A 15412-nucleotide genomic window follows, 5' to 3' on the forward strand; every position below is an offset into this window, starting at 1 on the left:
ACCATCAGAGGAGTGAAGTTTTGGAATAGCCTTCCGAGGGAAGTAGTGGGGGCAAAAGATCTATCTTGCTTTAAGATTAAACTCGATAAGTTTATGGAGGAGATGGTATGATGGGATAACATGGTTTTGGTAATTAAATACTCATGGTAAATAGGCCCAATGGCCTGTGATGGGTTTTTAGATGGGGTAAGATCCAAGTTACCCGGGAAAGAATTTTCTGTAGTATCTGGCTGATGAATCTTGCCCATATGCTCAGGGTTTAGCTGATCGCCATATTTGGGGTCGGGAAGGAATTTTCCTCCAGGGCAGATTGGAAGGCCCTGGAGGTTTTTCGCCTTCCTCTGTAGCATGGGGCACGGGTCACTTGTTGGAGGATTCTCTGCTCCTTGAGGTCTTCAAACTACAATTTGAGGACTTCAATAGCATAGATATAGGTGTGAGGTCTTTTTTAGGAGTGGTGGGTGAAATTCTGTGGCCTGCATTGTGCAGGAGGTCAGACTAGATGATCATAATGGTCCCTTCTGGCCTAAATATCTATGAATCTATGAGAATGGGGGAAGAAGATATTGACAAGGCCAGATGGGTCCTACTCCAAAACACCTTCGAGACATACCATGGCAGGAGGTGTTTTTTTAAAGGTGGGATGATGGACTGAGACAGAAATGAGTACTGCACCCTACAGTCTAGTGCAGAAAAGGCACGCTGACCTGAGAGGTATGACAGAATTCCTAACAGGGTGGATGGTATAAGAGCATAACTATCCATCAGAGGGAGGCTCAAGGAAGAGGTCTCAAATATGAGCCAAGGGTGCTAATTTAAAGTCAATCCACTGACATAGGGGCAGGGTATACAGTGGCCATAATATGCCCAGGTTGCACAGATCAGTGAGTGAGTTTGTTGCTGGATCCTGAATGTGGAGGGAATTACAGTAATCAAACCATGAGGCATGTGTTGTTGTCGAAAGGTTTCCATCAGGTAATTAAAGTTGTAGCCTGTGGAGACTGTGACACCAACCTTTTTCTACCACCTCCACTACATGGTGCATCCCCTTCAAAAGTAACCACAAGATTCCTCACCTGACTCTCTACTTTCAATGAATCCCTTCAACTAGTGGGGGACATGAAGGAGGAACTAGATTGCCAGAGGGACAGTCTGCTCAGCAGCATGACTTCTGCTTTCCTGGCACCAGGAAAGAGGCCGCTCCAAAGCATCCAGCTGGCGCTATTCTGAGACTTTAAGGCAGAAGAGACCATGACAATCATCTAGCCCGGTTGTTCTGAATAACACAGGCCAGATAATTTCACTCAGTGATTCCTGCATTAAGCCCAATTAATTTGCGGTTGAGCTACAATACATCTTTTAGAAAGCCATTCAGGATTGTTTTAAAGACTTCAAATGATGGAGGATCTACCTCGCTGGGAAGCTGTTCCAAATGGTTACTTGGACCACACGCTCTTTGGGGGCAGGGACCATCTTTTTATTCTGTCTTTATGCAGCGCCTAGCACTATGACTGGGGCCTCAATACAAGTAATAATAATAATAACAATCAACTTCTCGATTAAAGACGTGTGCCTTATTTCCAGTTTGAGTTTGTCTAGCTTCAACTTCCAGCCGTGCTGGTTTTAGCTATTCAGTGCAAACTTTCATCCAAGGGAGAACTGGGACTTACAAATAAAGATACACAGGACCCTGCATTAATTAGGCCACCAAGCTACTCCTGTCCAGCAATGAGACAGGTGACAAAGAAGGGAGTGCTCCCCTCGGTGCCTCACCATCATGCTGGGGTGAACTTAAACCCATGTGTCCGCATACACCCCTTTCTCCATTTCACCCCACTGATTCTTTATCCTGTGTGAGAGTGAGGGAGCACACACAAAAAGGGGCATGGACTCTGCAGAGCAAGATTTCTCAAAATGACAAGTGATTTTGGGTGCTTCAGTGATGTGTACTTTCTAAAAGTGAGGCCCCTTTAAGGTGTCACAAACTGTGCACCCATAAATCGAGGTGCCCAAAATCAGTAGCCACTTTTGAAGATCTAGGTCACCATGTTCAATGTGGATGACTATGCTAACCCTGTGCCTTATTTGCATCCCTGGGACAGCTTCCAGGTTAGCTGGAGCACAGCCACCTTGCTTTCCCGACTGCTCACCATGCGAAGACTTACAGAAACAAGGCCACAAGTAATTTCCTTTTAAAAAATGTTTTGGGTGGTTTATAATAACAACATGGAGTTCCAAGTCTGGACACTGACCTCCTTGATGGCTAGCTGGATGGAGCACTTGACAGGGGAGAATCCTGGATTTTGATGACCTGCCTTTCCCTTCTAAGCATTCTGGAAGGGTTAGGCTGTTGAGCTTTGTGGCTATACAGCATCGCCTGTGAGCTTCCTGTCTGTACTCTAATTTCTCTCAAAGCCCTCTTTGCTGAGATGGGATTAAGAGCCAGAGGCACAAAGCTAGTCATTAGCTTCTAGGAAATGATCTGCCTGGTGGGCATTATTGCTTACAAGGAGAGGCAAACTTTTCAATTTATTTCTCAATGTTGATGAAATAAGTGTGAGGTATTTTTTCCCCAGTACTAAAACTACATGTCACATTCACACCCACAAGTGTATCGCAGGAGAATTCATTTCAAGCAACAATGGGACTCCTCTTCTTGAATTCTTTCGGTCACCTCAGTGTTTGCTGCCTGCAAAGTGCTCCCAGGAGCAGCAGGATCTGCTTCCCCTTTCAAGACTCATGCGGCCTAGTGATTCGTTTCCAAGACTCTCCGCTTCAGCATTCAATGCCAGGATCAGAGTTTTATACAGAGGTAAAGGGCTGGTTTCGAGAGACTGCTTCTGCAGTAAACAAGATCATCTGAGAGCTAATAAAATTTCAAATTAGCTGTGACTTTTCATGGCCCCAGAATTGTGTTGGGTGATTTAATGGGCAGCGTCTTAGCTCGCCAGGATTGAATAATGGAGCATTTCTACAGAGTTATGGATGCTGCAACAAAAATCTGTCATGCTAACATCAACAAGCAGAATGCAAATAACCTTCAGCTAGAGGTATTATTATGTGTTTAAGCAAACTATGATGGGTGCTGCATGTGGAATACTGTGATGGAACATACGGGCCACGGGAAAGGACAGAACAGTACCTACACAGACTGAATATTCTGGAGCATGACTCCTCTAATACTAGCCAGAAACCATGAAAACAGAGTCTTTCATGTTGAAAGAGGGTACAAGTTCCTGATGAACCCTGATATTGGAAGCATACACGGGATAAATTCAAGGTTCCATCCTGCTCCCACTGAAGACAATGGAAATTTTGCCGCAGACCTTCAATGGGAACAGTGCCTAAGAAAAACCTTTTGTAACATATGAAGCAACAAAAATCTGTTAGCCTTTCTAATGCAGTAAGGAGCATTTCCTTTGCCCGTACAAGAGTAAGAGGCACTCCTGTCTTTCCGTCATTCCATAGAATGACAGCTTGATATTATCTGTCGCAATGATAATTATTTGCCCTGTAATGTTTTCAGATTTATTACGTGGAGAGCAAAGAGATGGAGATTTTAACAGATGCACATCTGCGGCCAGAGTAAACACAGCTGATTATTCTTGCTGCTTCATAGCTTCATAGATTTTATGACCAGAAGGGACCATTGTGATCATGTAGTCTGACCTCTGGCACAGCACAGGCCAAAGAAATTTACCCCTTGCAGAGAGCCAGCACAAAGCTTACAACTATGGGACTTAAGCAGCCAATAAGCTTTGTGCTGGAGCACTGTGCAGAGCTGAATTTCACCTACAAGCACTAGTCAGTGTGCACATTGCAGCATCTGGACCTACACTAGAATGATCTTGCAAAAATGGTGAGGAGTCAAAGGAAAACTCAACACAAATGTAATAGAATGATGGACAGGGGGCCATTCCTTCCTGAGCAACCATCTCATCTTAGTATTGTAACCTTTGTTCTTCCGCTCCCTCCCCATCTGCCCTATTTTTACTTTGTCTGTTTATGTACTAAGTTAGAGTCCAAACTCTTTGAGAACAGGACTATGTCTTTACTTCCTTCTTTGAAATGCCCAGTACACATGTATGGGCTCAAAAAATAATCAATCATTATGTGTATTATAGCATAAGAACATAAGAACGGCCATATTGGGTCAGACCAAAGGTCCATCTAGCCCAGTATCCTGTCTTCTGACAGTGGCCAATGCCAGGTGCCCCAGAGGGAATGAACAGAACAGAGTAATCATCAAGTGTTCCATGCCCTGTTGCCTATTCCCAGCTTCTGGAAAACAGAGGCTAGGGACATCATCAGCATCTAGAATCTATGAAACAGCAAGAATAATAAGCTGTGTTAACTCCCTCCAGACATACCTCTTTCAGAGGATCAGAGCCCCACTGTGGTAGGTGCTGTACAGGCAAGTTATAAAAAGGACAAGCTCACACTCTTGCTTATCACAGCACATGTATGAGACAATGAAGTGGGATGGAAGGGGGAGGAGGGTTAACAGTAAATATGTGTTACTCGGGTTTCTTTAACTGCCTATAATACGAAGACAATAATGGTAGTCACACTGTCTAGCTATCCTTATCCTCTGATTTCCTCTTTACGGTGGAAGTGGTGGTGGTGGTGAAGTCATGTGAACATGGGATCTCTCCATGTCTTCTACTGAGGATTGTCGAGAGAAGGTGCACCCCTTCCTTTGCCTCGTTCTGCACCACTACAGTGCCATTATGCCTTCTTTCTGAGGCAAAGACAAGTGCTGTTCTATGAATCTACCAGCAAGAGGCATTTTGGTAAGGCCCAGCCATCAGATGTGAATTGAGACAACCAAGGTCACTCCTAGATCACCAATTCCCTGGCTTCAACACAGAGGCTATGGAGATGGCTCAGTGACATCCATTTCTGAGTGTCCTGATGTATGGCTCCACATCACACTCACACATTCAGCAAGATGATTGCCTAGCACAAATGCTGCACAACAACTGCTGTCCCACCAGAGAGTCACAGGAGAAATGAACTCCCTGAAAATGTGAACTAGTGATGCTGGTCTCTTACTGGAGGGAAGGGTGACTAACAGCCCTCCTCAAAGACAAAGAAAGAAAAGCCAATAATTTATAAGAAATCACTGTGTAACAGCTGTTAGATCTTTTCAGGGAAAGCTTGCCGTTTCCTCCTCTCTTTAGAAGTTTGTGGTTCTTCCAAGATGACCCTGTTGTCTGATTGGATGTGTTCGTGACGATAAATGTTAATTTATGATGGCTGTTTTCCCAGGTGCATTCAGATCTTAATATTTCCCTTAGCCTTTGTAAATTTAGGTAGCACATTACTGTATCATTTTTTATGCGATCAGGGAATTGGAAAGTTCCCCTACCATGTCCAGGAGACAATATTCTTGTGCTATAAAAGCCTTGCATGCATTAAGTAAATATTCTAAACAGCATGCAGGAAACAAAAAATCTGAAATCACTAAGCACTGCAAAGCACCCATCACTTTGTCCGCAGCCAACAAATTTGTTTTGGGATTCCGTCAGTTTCTTTACACTCTTTCTTTTACAATCCTGCCATTATTTTCCCTTCTGGCCCTACATACTGCAAAAGCATGCTTCGTTCTCATACCAGCTTGCCAAAGAGAACACTTTCATCCTCAAAGAAAAACAGGGAGGATGGTGAAAAAAGGTGCCAGATTCCTCCTGGAGGAAGAGTGTAAAGCACCTCAGTTCCCTTCTTCTGATCATTACATACTCTTCAGTCTGCCAAGGGGCTTCCACACCCTCTGAAGGTGGCAAACAGAGTGATCAGCGGAGGAAGCTGGCCTAGCTCTGAAGTCAGTGGACTGTGGTGAACTTAATACAACAATGTGTATTGCTGAGACCCTGGCCCTAGAATTTACACCCGAGGAGGGCAGAGTGCTGATGCACCAACTCTGGTTTCTTGTGCCAGCAATGGCTCATTCCAGATGCCTCAGAGAAAGGCGAAAATGCAAAATGCAACAGCTCAATTGTTTGGTGCTCCGCAGTTTAAAAAAGGAGAGAATCTTATTCTGCTAGACGGGGTTGGAGGAAAGGGAGACAGGATTGTGTCTTCAGGCTGTGAGCTCTTGGGCAAGAACTAGTTGAGTATGGAATTGCACTTGGAAAGGCAAAGAGGAGGTCCTGTGTACTTTGGAACTCTGCATTCTTACTTGGCTACACTGCGCTAGGGTCTCATGCATAAGACATAAACTGAGGAAAGAGGAATTGCTGCAGAAGAGAGAGAATCATATGGTGCCTTTTTCACTTCTCCAGAGAAAAATACCATGCTGATATGGCAGCCCCACTGACATGGAGAAGGCATTTGAGAAAAGAAGGTCGGCAGGCTGCTTGTGTGTGCTAATTAGCCTGGGATGGGCCAGGGTTACTTTAGATGAAGAAGGATATTTTTAAAATATCCTGCAGATACCATAATCGCTACGGAGATCTGTTTAAATTGAGATCCCACACTAGTGTGCTTGGGACTTATGCAGGAGGCTCAGACACACTTATCTCTCTCATTCATATGAAGATTGAGACATAGTATTATAAATAAGGTGTTATAGTTACAGAATGTTCTTCGTCCCCCTTCTGAATTTTAAGTGTGCTGCACTGGAATCACTTTGTCCACCATTCTTTGGATGAGAACAAAATAGCTATTTAACACCCCACAGCCAGGCTGCATAATACTTTAAAACAAAGAAAAATTCTGTATGCAGCTGAAACTGTGAGGGGAATGCCCGTAGGAAGATATAATTATTGAAGTAGAAATTAGGAAAGGAGAATGGGGAATAACAGCTCCTTGCCAAAAGTATTATGGGATCTTTAATGACCATAAATGGTCAGGACCTTGATTTTGCCTCCTTCTTAACTGCATCAAATTGTCCCTTACTGGGAAATTGGTTAAATATTGACTCAAAAGACAGCCACTTTCCAAATAACTAGCACCTCTACTTGCAGACCCTAGAATACTCCCTTCCCAGGTACTGACCTAGCTTCCTCAGATAAATTCAGGACCGTGATGAATCCCTCAACCCTAAGTTAACATGTGAATTGGACATAAACTTTGGCAAAAAGGAGATATCTAGCTTAATATTGATAGTTCTCCTAAGAACTCAGGGCACTGGAAGATGCTTAAGACAATAAAATTGCTCCACTAGCCAAACATTTCTAAAGCTCCAGCTGTTAATACAGAGTGATTCGTACAGGGGGAAAGCTTCCCCGAAATAGAGTGCTGATGCAGGTTTGCTCATATGCAGCATGTCTGTGAGTTGGGTAGGATATTCCCCCAGACTCAATCTCTGACAGAGGTGATTTCTGGTAGGAAATCTATTTTCCAGGAAGGAAATGGTCCCTATATTCTCCCTTAAGGCTCAAGGTTTTACAAGGGCCTTTAAATCTACTCCCAGGTCCTATCAAGGGGCAATTATCCTTGGCTACTTAGGGCAATTATCCAGGTCTGCACTGTTATAAGCATGCGGCTATTTGCACGTGGGCTGAAGCAGAGCTGCCAGCGTCAGCACTCCTGAAATGGAGTGGTTATGTAACACAGAACAATGGCAAGAGAGTCACTCTAGGATCTTCCTCTCTGTGCACATTTTTAGAAAACTTCTGCAGTTTGCTGTAATAAATTTTGTGACTCCTTGGGTGCAGCCTACACAACCCTTGTAACCTTAACTGTGCTGGATTGTTAAAGGTAGGGTAACCAGACAGCAAGTGTGAAAAATCGGGATGGGGGTGGGGGTAATAGGAGCCTATATAAGAAAAAGACCCAAAAAAACAGGACTGTCTCTATAAAATTGGAACATCTCGCCACCCTAGTTAAAGGTGAATCACTTTCTGCTGTTTTCCCTGTAATGACCCTGGAATAAATACCAGCTCTGGTGTAAAACCCGGTGCGATGACAATCCAGTCTAAATTTTACATTAGTGTAACTGAAAGCAGGATTAGACCCACCGTGTTAAAACAGTACTGCCAGGCCAGCCCAATGACACATTTTTCTTGGGATTTTTCCTGGCAATATCATTGTTCTAAATGGGACAAAGATTCTCTTTCACTGAGCACATCTCTTACTCCTGCCATAGCTTGTCACTGCTTCTCTTGGGCCAAACAGCCTTCCCCTTTATTGAAGAGTTTCTGTTACCTGTCTCCCATGGAGTCTGACTTCCCCAGGACCTGAACACATTCTTTTTAACTCCAGCTCCCATTACAGTAAGGAATTTCCAGTGGCAGCGTTCTGCACGGTACCATTGCGTTAGAACCAGCTGAATGGTGAACTCGGGCAGAGTGAAATGCCACTTACTGTGAACAGGAGTCAAAGCCCCAAATTGTTTCAATGCAAATCACAATTCTCGTATGAGAAACTTGTATACAGAAGCTCTTCTGGGAACAAAGGGCCAGATTTAAAAAAACCCAAAACATTTAGATGCCTAATTTCCATTGATTTTGATGGGAGTTAGGCACAAAATACCTTCAAAAATATGGCCCAAACTGACTCTTGGTTTAGACACATGCACAGATGAATATTTAAAGGCTAGACTGAAATTAGCCCTGTACTGGCGTGTGAGGAAAGGTGAAAATAAACCACTTTATTTACCCCAAGAGAACATAAGAACAGCCATACTGGGTCAGACCAATGGTCCATGTAGGCCAGTATCCTGTCCTCTGACAGTGGCCAATACCAGGTGCTTCAGAGGGAATAAACAGAACAGGCAATTATTGAGCGATCCATCCTCTGTTAACTACTCCCAATTTCTGGCAATTAGAGGCTAGAGACGTCCTGAGCATGGGATTGCATCCCTGACCAGCATGGTTAATAGCCATAGATAGATCTATCCTCCAGAAACTTATCTAATTCTTTTTGAACCCTGTTATAGTTTTGGCCTTTACAACATCCCCTGGCAATGAGTTCCACAGGTTGACTGTGTGTTGTATGAAAAAATACTTCCTTTTGTTTGTTTGAAACCTGCTGCCTCTTAATTTCATTAGGTGACCCGGGTTTTTGTGTTATGTGAAGGAGTAAATAACATCTCCTTATTTGCGTTCTCCACACCATTCATGTTATTATAGACCTCTATCTTATCCCCCCTTAGTCACCTCTTTTCCAGGCCGAAAAGTCCCAGTCTTTTTAATCTCTCCTCATATGGAATTTATTTGATACTCCTAATAATTTTTGTTGTCCTTCTTTGTACCCTTTCCAATTCTAATATATCTTTTTTGAGATGGGGCAACCAGATCTGCATGCAGTATTCAGGGTGTGAGTGTACCATGGATTCATATAGTGGCATTATGATATTGTCTGTCTTATCCATCCCTGTCCTAATGGTTCCTAACATTCTGTTCGCTTTTTGACTGCCGCTGCACGTTGAGTGGATGTTTTCAGAGAACTATCCACCAATGACTCCAGAATCTCTTTCTTGAGAGATAACAGCTAATTTAGACCCCATCATTTTATATGTATAGTTGGGATTATGTTTTCCAATGTGCATTACTTTGCATTTATTAACACTGAATTCATCTGCCATTTTGTTTCCCAGTCACTGAATTTTGTGAGCTCCCTTTGTAACTCTTCGCAGTTTGCTTTGTGCTTTAGACTTAACTATCTCAAGTAGTTTTTTACAGTCTGCAAATTTTGCCATCTTACTGTTTTACCCCTTTTTCCAGATCATTTATGAGCACTAATGCTATCCTTCCTGTAGGAGACAGGGCTCTGGCACCCCATGCCAGCACATTGTGCTCCCTGAAAGGGTGAAGCAGGGGCCAGTGTGGCCCATGCTCCCTCAGTGCTTTTGGGGGTCAGTGTGACTGCCTGAGACACAATTCCCCTGGGAGATCTCGCAGGGGTGGTGTAGGTCTCACTGCTGCTAATAGGGCCTGCAGAGCAACAAGCCTTTAGTGTGAGGGACTGAACACCTTTTCCCAGTTATCTTGCTGTACAGAGTAGAAACTGATTTTTCAAGTAACAGGTTTAAAGACCACAGGTGAGATCTATCACTCTGGCTACTTTGCACCATCCCAACAATGCAGCAGGAAAGCTGGCAGATTTAGCCCCGAGGATCCCCCTGCATGGAGCCAATGTCGTAGTGCCTATGCCACCCTCCCTCGGGCTCTTGGTATACAGGAGGTATCTTCAAGCTAGTGATCTCCAGCTGTCCCATCCGATGAAGTGAGCTGTAGCTCACGAAAGCTCATGCTCAAATAAATTGGTCAGTCTCTAAGGTGCCACAAGTCCTCCTTTTCTTTTTGCAGATAAGGGACGGCACTTATCACAGGATAAACACAGCACTCACCTTTTGCTTCTCCAGGCTACATCTGTTGCCTTGTTGGCTGACAAGGTAATCAACAGTTCCTTTGAAATGAATAACCCAATGAGTCACCACATAAGAAGTGAACACCTCAGACCATGGAATCTCAGACTACATTCCCACAGAGCCAGAGTCTGATCACGCTCTTTTTGATGTTATGTTTATGGGCTCCATTTGCTCTGGCCTGGATTACCTCCGAGATTTTTTGGCCCTCTCTCCAAGAAACGACAATTTTTTTCCACAGAAGCTAGGATTATGCTTGGATATATTTACCATATTTTTACACATATGGTGTGGCTAACTTTATTGGTGCCTTGTGTCAGCTGTAAATAGAAAGAACTAATACAGTAGTATTTGGTTTCATCTGAGGGAATAAGCGGCCTTTGTTCTACAGCTTGTACTCTTTGTATGGGGCTCTGTGTCTCCCCTCCCCCCCATCTTTCTAAGGGGACACTTTGGTCCATTTACCATGCCAGATGTACAAAGGCATTTTAAATATTCGATCAGAAGCCCGGTCCCTGTGAAGTCGATAATCACAGGGTTGGCCTTTTTAAAAAAAAAAGCTGTACTGTTCTTGTTAATACGATAAAACAAGACACGTGCAAAACGCAGTCTGCATTTCACAGTCTGGGTCCTGGCCCGGACTGTGGTTAACAGAGCTTTTTGCTGAGTGACAACAAAACAAATTATGCAGTCTCCCTTATGCCTCAAATTTAATATCTCATCTCCAGCCCTCTAATTCAAACCTTCACACTGTTCCAGAGTTTCCTTTGTAATGAGATAACTCTGAACATTAACTTTGCATTACGCTGAGCTATTATTCTCATGCCTGACTCATTATGTATGGAACTGGAATCAATAAAACGTGGACTGAGAGGGACTGGGTGGCTTGGGGGGCATGTGGATCAGCTAGTTAAGCCTCTAGGTTGGTTCTTCACATCCATCCCAGGTGAGTAAGAACCCTTGGTGGCAGTCTCAGGAGAGAGGCCATGTTTCAAACAGACGGGGAAACTCACCGCTCTGTGTCATGGCTCAGGCACAAAGGTGGAGATGGGGTGGAGGGAAGCCTGCACTGCCACTGACTGTGCTGTGCCTATTCTGAGAATAAACAAACCTCAGACCCTTGCACCCAATTCATTCAATTTAAATTCATATAAAATATGGCAGAATTAGTCTGGCAAAGTTCACTATCCATTCTCCATCAGCTGACAAGAACAAGGATCTTTTGCACCCTAGAGTCCTCCCAGCTGGCTCTGGGCCTTGCTAAGAGAAGCAGTGTAAGGCTCCGTGAAGCCTGATAAATCACATACACTCTCGTCCTACCTCCATCGTTGTCTTTTCCATCGCCGCATGCTGTCTCCATGGAAGTATCACAGCCCGCTCCTCTCCAGCCCAGCTGGCAGACACAGTGCCAGCCATTCATGTCCAGAGTGCATCTGCCATTGCCATGACACAGTCCAGGGCACCCCTCTGCAAGGCAAACAGTCACACATTCTAATGCACTGGAAGTTGTTAGGAGGACTAGGGACATAGAAAGACGACTGGGAAACGGGGCTGGGGAACCTCTTAAAACAGCTTTTTTCCTTTGCCTTCTACTTATCTCTTCTTTCCCATTGATAAGGTTTCCTGCCTCTTTTGCCATCCAAAATCAATGGGGACAGTAGAATAAGAGAAGGGCATTACATTCATTGTACAAGTACTTCCAGCTTTGGTGACTACAACTCACGGCTCATAGATTCATAAACATTAGATTCATAGATATTATAGGCACCCCACCTCTACTGCAAAGATGGATTTCTGGGGTGGGGATGCAGTCTGCTTTCCTGATTCTTTAGCAGCGCATGCAGCAATCCACCCTACACTTTGGGTTGCTTTGCAAGAGCAGGACTTGGAGTAACCCAAATCCATGGCAGGTTAGAGTTCTCAGCACCGCCTGGGAGGCAGTGGGCTCTGGAAGGTACAGCAGAGCAAGGAAAGAACCTAGGTCTCCTGAGCCTCACTTTAGTGTCCTCTCCAATGGGCCACTCTGCTTCTACATATATATATATATATATATGTACATATCTGTCTGTGAAGAGAGACTACACGATGGTGAGATTTACTATGAAGAGTTTATCGACATGACTTTGGGATGACTGCATTGTTCCCAAGAGGCAGGGCCATGAGTGAGTTATGTAAGTCATCCCATACAAGTGCTGGTAGAGCATTCCTACCACACCACACCCTCATGTACTCTGCACAGGTTCCAGAAGCACCATTTCAGTTTGTAATATCTGTTTAATAGAGATTTAAACACTTTTACTGACACTATTTTTTCTATCCATCTGCTTTCAAAGGCAGTGAATGGGTCCAACTTTGCATGGGTCCACCTGAACAAGCATCAGAGGGAGCCAGGAAAACCTCTTTAAAAATGACCTTTTTACATTTACACACACACACACACACACACACAGTATGTCACACCTCTAAAGCATGTGTGTGTGTATGTGTGTATGTTATTATAGCCAGAACTGGCAGCTCTGCCTACAGTCAAGGCTGCTTGACATGTCCCATTATGTAGCCCTGTCTTCAGCAGCTTGTAACTTTACCAAACTTTAGACATTTGAGCTGAAATTTTCCATGCTCAATGTCTGTGCTCAATGTCTGTCTCAGACTGATTTTTTTTTAAAGTTTCAGCTAAAAAGGTTCAGCAATTTCCAAGGACAAGATTAGCAGCAAAATATGTCATTTGTCCATGTAAATATGGAGTGGAAATCTATCAACTGCATGAAAAAACTTGTACAGATACAGACAGACATCATCTTCCTTTCCAAATGCAAACAGATGGACATCGTACCAAAAAGACTGAAGGTAAAAAATCCATTACAATCTACATACCACACAGACTATGCTGACAGCTTGTGCCACACGCTCTCAAAGAAACTGCGGAATCACCTGATCAACATCCTCTACAGCAAACAGGGAAAGATTAAGAATGAGCTCTCAAAAATGGATACTCTCATAAAAAACCAGCCTTCCACACAAACTTCCTCATGGCTGGACTTTACTAAAACTAGACAAGCCATTTATAACACACACTTTGCTTCTCTACAAAAGAAAAAGGACACTAAAATTTCTAAACTACTACATGCCACAAGGGTCCACAGCAATGGTTCCCTCAACCCACCCAGCAATATTGTTCACCTATCCAACTATACTCTCAGCCCAGCAGAAGCAGCTGTCCCATCTCGGGGCCTCTCCTTCTGCCCCTCCACCCCCACGAACATGATACAGTTCTGTGGTGACCTAGAATCCTATTTTCGACATCTCCGACTCAAGGAATATTTCCAACATACCTCTGAACAACATACTAATCCACAGAGACCTCCCTACCAACACTACAAAAAGAAGAATTCTAGGTGGACTCCTCCTGAAGGTCGAAACAGCAGACTGGACTTCTACACAGAGTGCTTCCGCCGACATGCATGGGCTGAAATTGTGGAAAAGCAGCATCCCTTGCCCCATAACCTCAGCCGTGCGGAACACAATGCCATCCACAGCCTCAGAAACAACTCTGACATCATAATCAAAAAGGCTGACAAAGGAGGTGCTGTTGTCATCATGAATAGGTCGGAATATGAACAAGAGGCTGCTCGGCAGCTCTCCAACACCACTTTCTACAAGCCATTACCCTCTGATCCCACTGAGAGTTACCAAAAGAAACTACAGCATTTGCTCAAGAAACTTCCTGAAAAAGCACAAGATCAAATCCGCACAGACACACACCTGGAACCCTGACCTGGGATATTCTATCTACTACCCAAGCTCCATAAACCTGGAAATCTCAGGCATTGGCACCCTGACAGCAGGATTGTCTGGCTATGTAGACTCCCTCCTCACGCCCTACGCTACCAGCACTCCCAGCTACCTTCGAGACACCACTGACTTCCTGAGGAAACTACAATCCCTCAGTGATCTTCCTAATAACACCATCCTGGCCACTATGGATGTAGAAGCCCTCTACACCAACATTCCACACAAAGATGGACTACAAGCCGTCAAGAACACTATCCCCGATAATGTCACGGCTAACCTGGTGGCTGAACTTTGTGACTTTGTCCTTACTCATAACTATTTTACATTTGGGGACAATGTATACCTTCAGATCAGCGGCACTGCTATGGGTACCCGCATTGCCCCACAGTATGCCAACATTTTTATGGCTGACTTAGAATCATAGAATCATAGAATCATAGAATATCAGGGTTGGAAGGGACCCCTGAAGGTCATCTAGTCCAACCCCCTGCTCGAAGCAGGACCAATTCCCAGTTAAATCATCCCAGCCAGGGCTTTGTCAAGCCTGACCTTAAAAACCTCTAAGGAAGGAGATTCTACCACCTCCCTAGCTAACGCATTCCAGTGTTTCACCACCCTCTTAGTGAAAAAGTTTTTCCTAATATCCAATCTAAACCTCCCCCACTGCAACTTGAGACCATTACTCCTCGTTCTGTCATCTGCTACCATTGAGAACAGTCTAGAGCCATCCTCTTTGGAACCCCCTTTCAGGTAGTTGAAAGCAGCTATCAAATCCCCCCTCATTCTTCTCTTCTGCAGGCTAAACAATCCCAGCTCCCTCAGCCTCTCCTCATAAGTCATGTGTTCTAGACCCCTAATCATTTTTGTTGCCCTTCGCTGGACCCTCTACAATTTATCCACATCCTTCTTGTAGTGTGGGGCCCAAAACTGGACACAGTACTCCAGATGAGGCCTCACCAATGTCGAATAGAGGGGAACGATCACGTCCCTCGATCTGCTCGCTATGCCCCTACTTATACATCCCAAAATGCCATTGGCCTTCTTGGCAACAAGGGCACACTGCTGACTCATATCCAGCTTCTCGCCCACTGTCACCCCTAGGTCCTTTTCCGCAGAACTGCTGCCTAGCCATTCGGTCCCTAGTCTGTAGCAGTGCATTGGATTCTTCCATCCTAAGTGCAGGACCATTACTCCTCGTTCTGTCATCTGCTACCATTGAGAACAGTCTAGAGCCATCCTCTTTAAATAGGATGTATTAACTGCTCATTCAGCGAGCACAGTCTGTCCTGTGCACGGAACGAGGCA

The 15412-nt window shown here is 44.3% G+C and overlaps 1 protein-coding gene across 1 annotated transcript in view; it reads right to left on the bottom strand.

The window, feature by feature from the left end:
- The window catches only part of TENM4 (teneurin transmembrane protein 4), a 248881-nt gene that overhangs the window by 115329 nt on the left and 118140 nt on the right, over positions 1–15412 (bottom strand). The window contains exon 12 of the mRNA XM_078852201.1: positions 11636–11782. Within this exon, the coding sequence (XP_078708327.1) occupies positions 11636–11782 (147 nt within the window). The remainder of the gene's footprint in view (positions 1–11635; positions 11783–15412) is intronic.

The sequence above is a fragment of the Lepidochelys kempii genome, chromosome 1 (assembly GCF_965140285.1).
Source record: "Lepidochelys kempii isolate rLepKem1 chromosome 1, rLepKem1.hap1, whole genome shotgun sequence".
Classification (NCBI taxonomy): Eukaryota; Metazoa; Chordata; order Testudines; family Cheloniidae; genus Lepidochelys; species Lepidochelys kempii.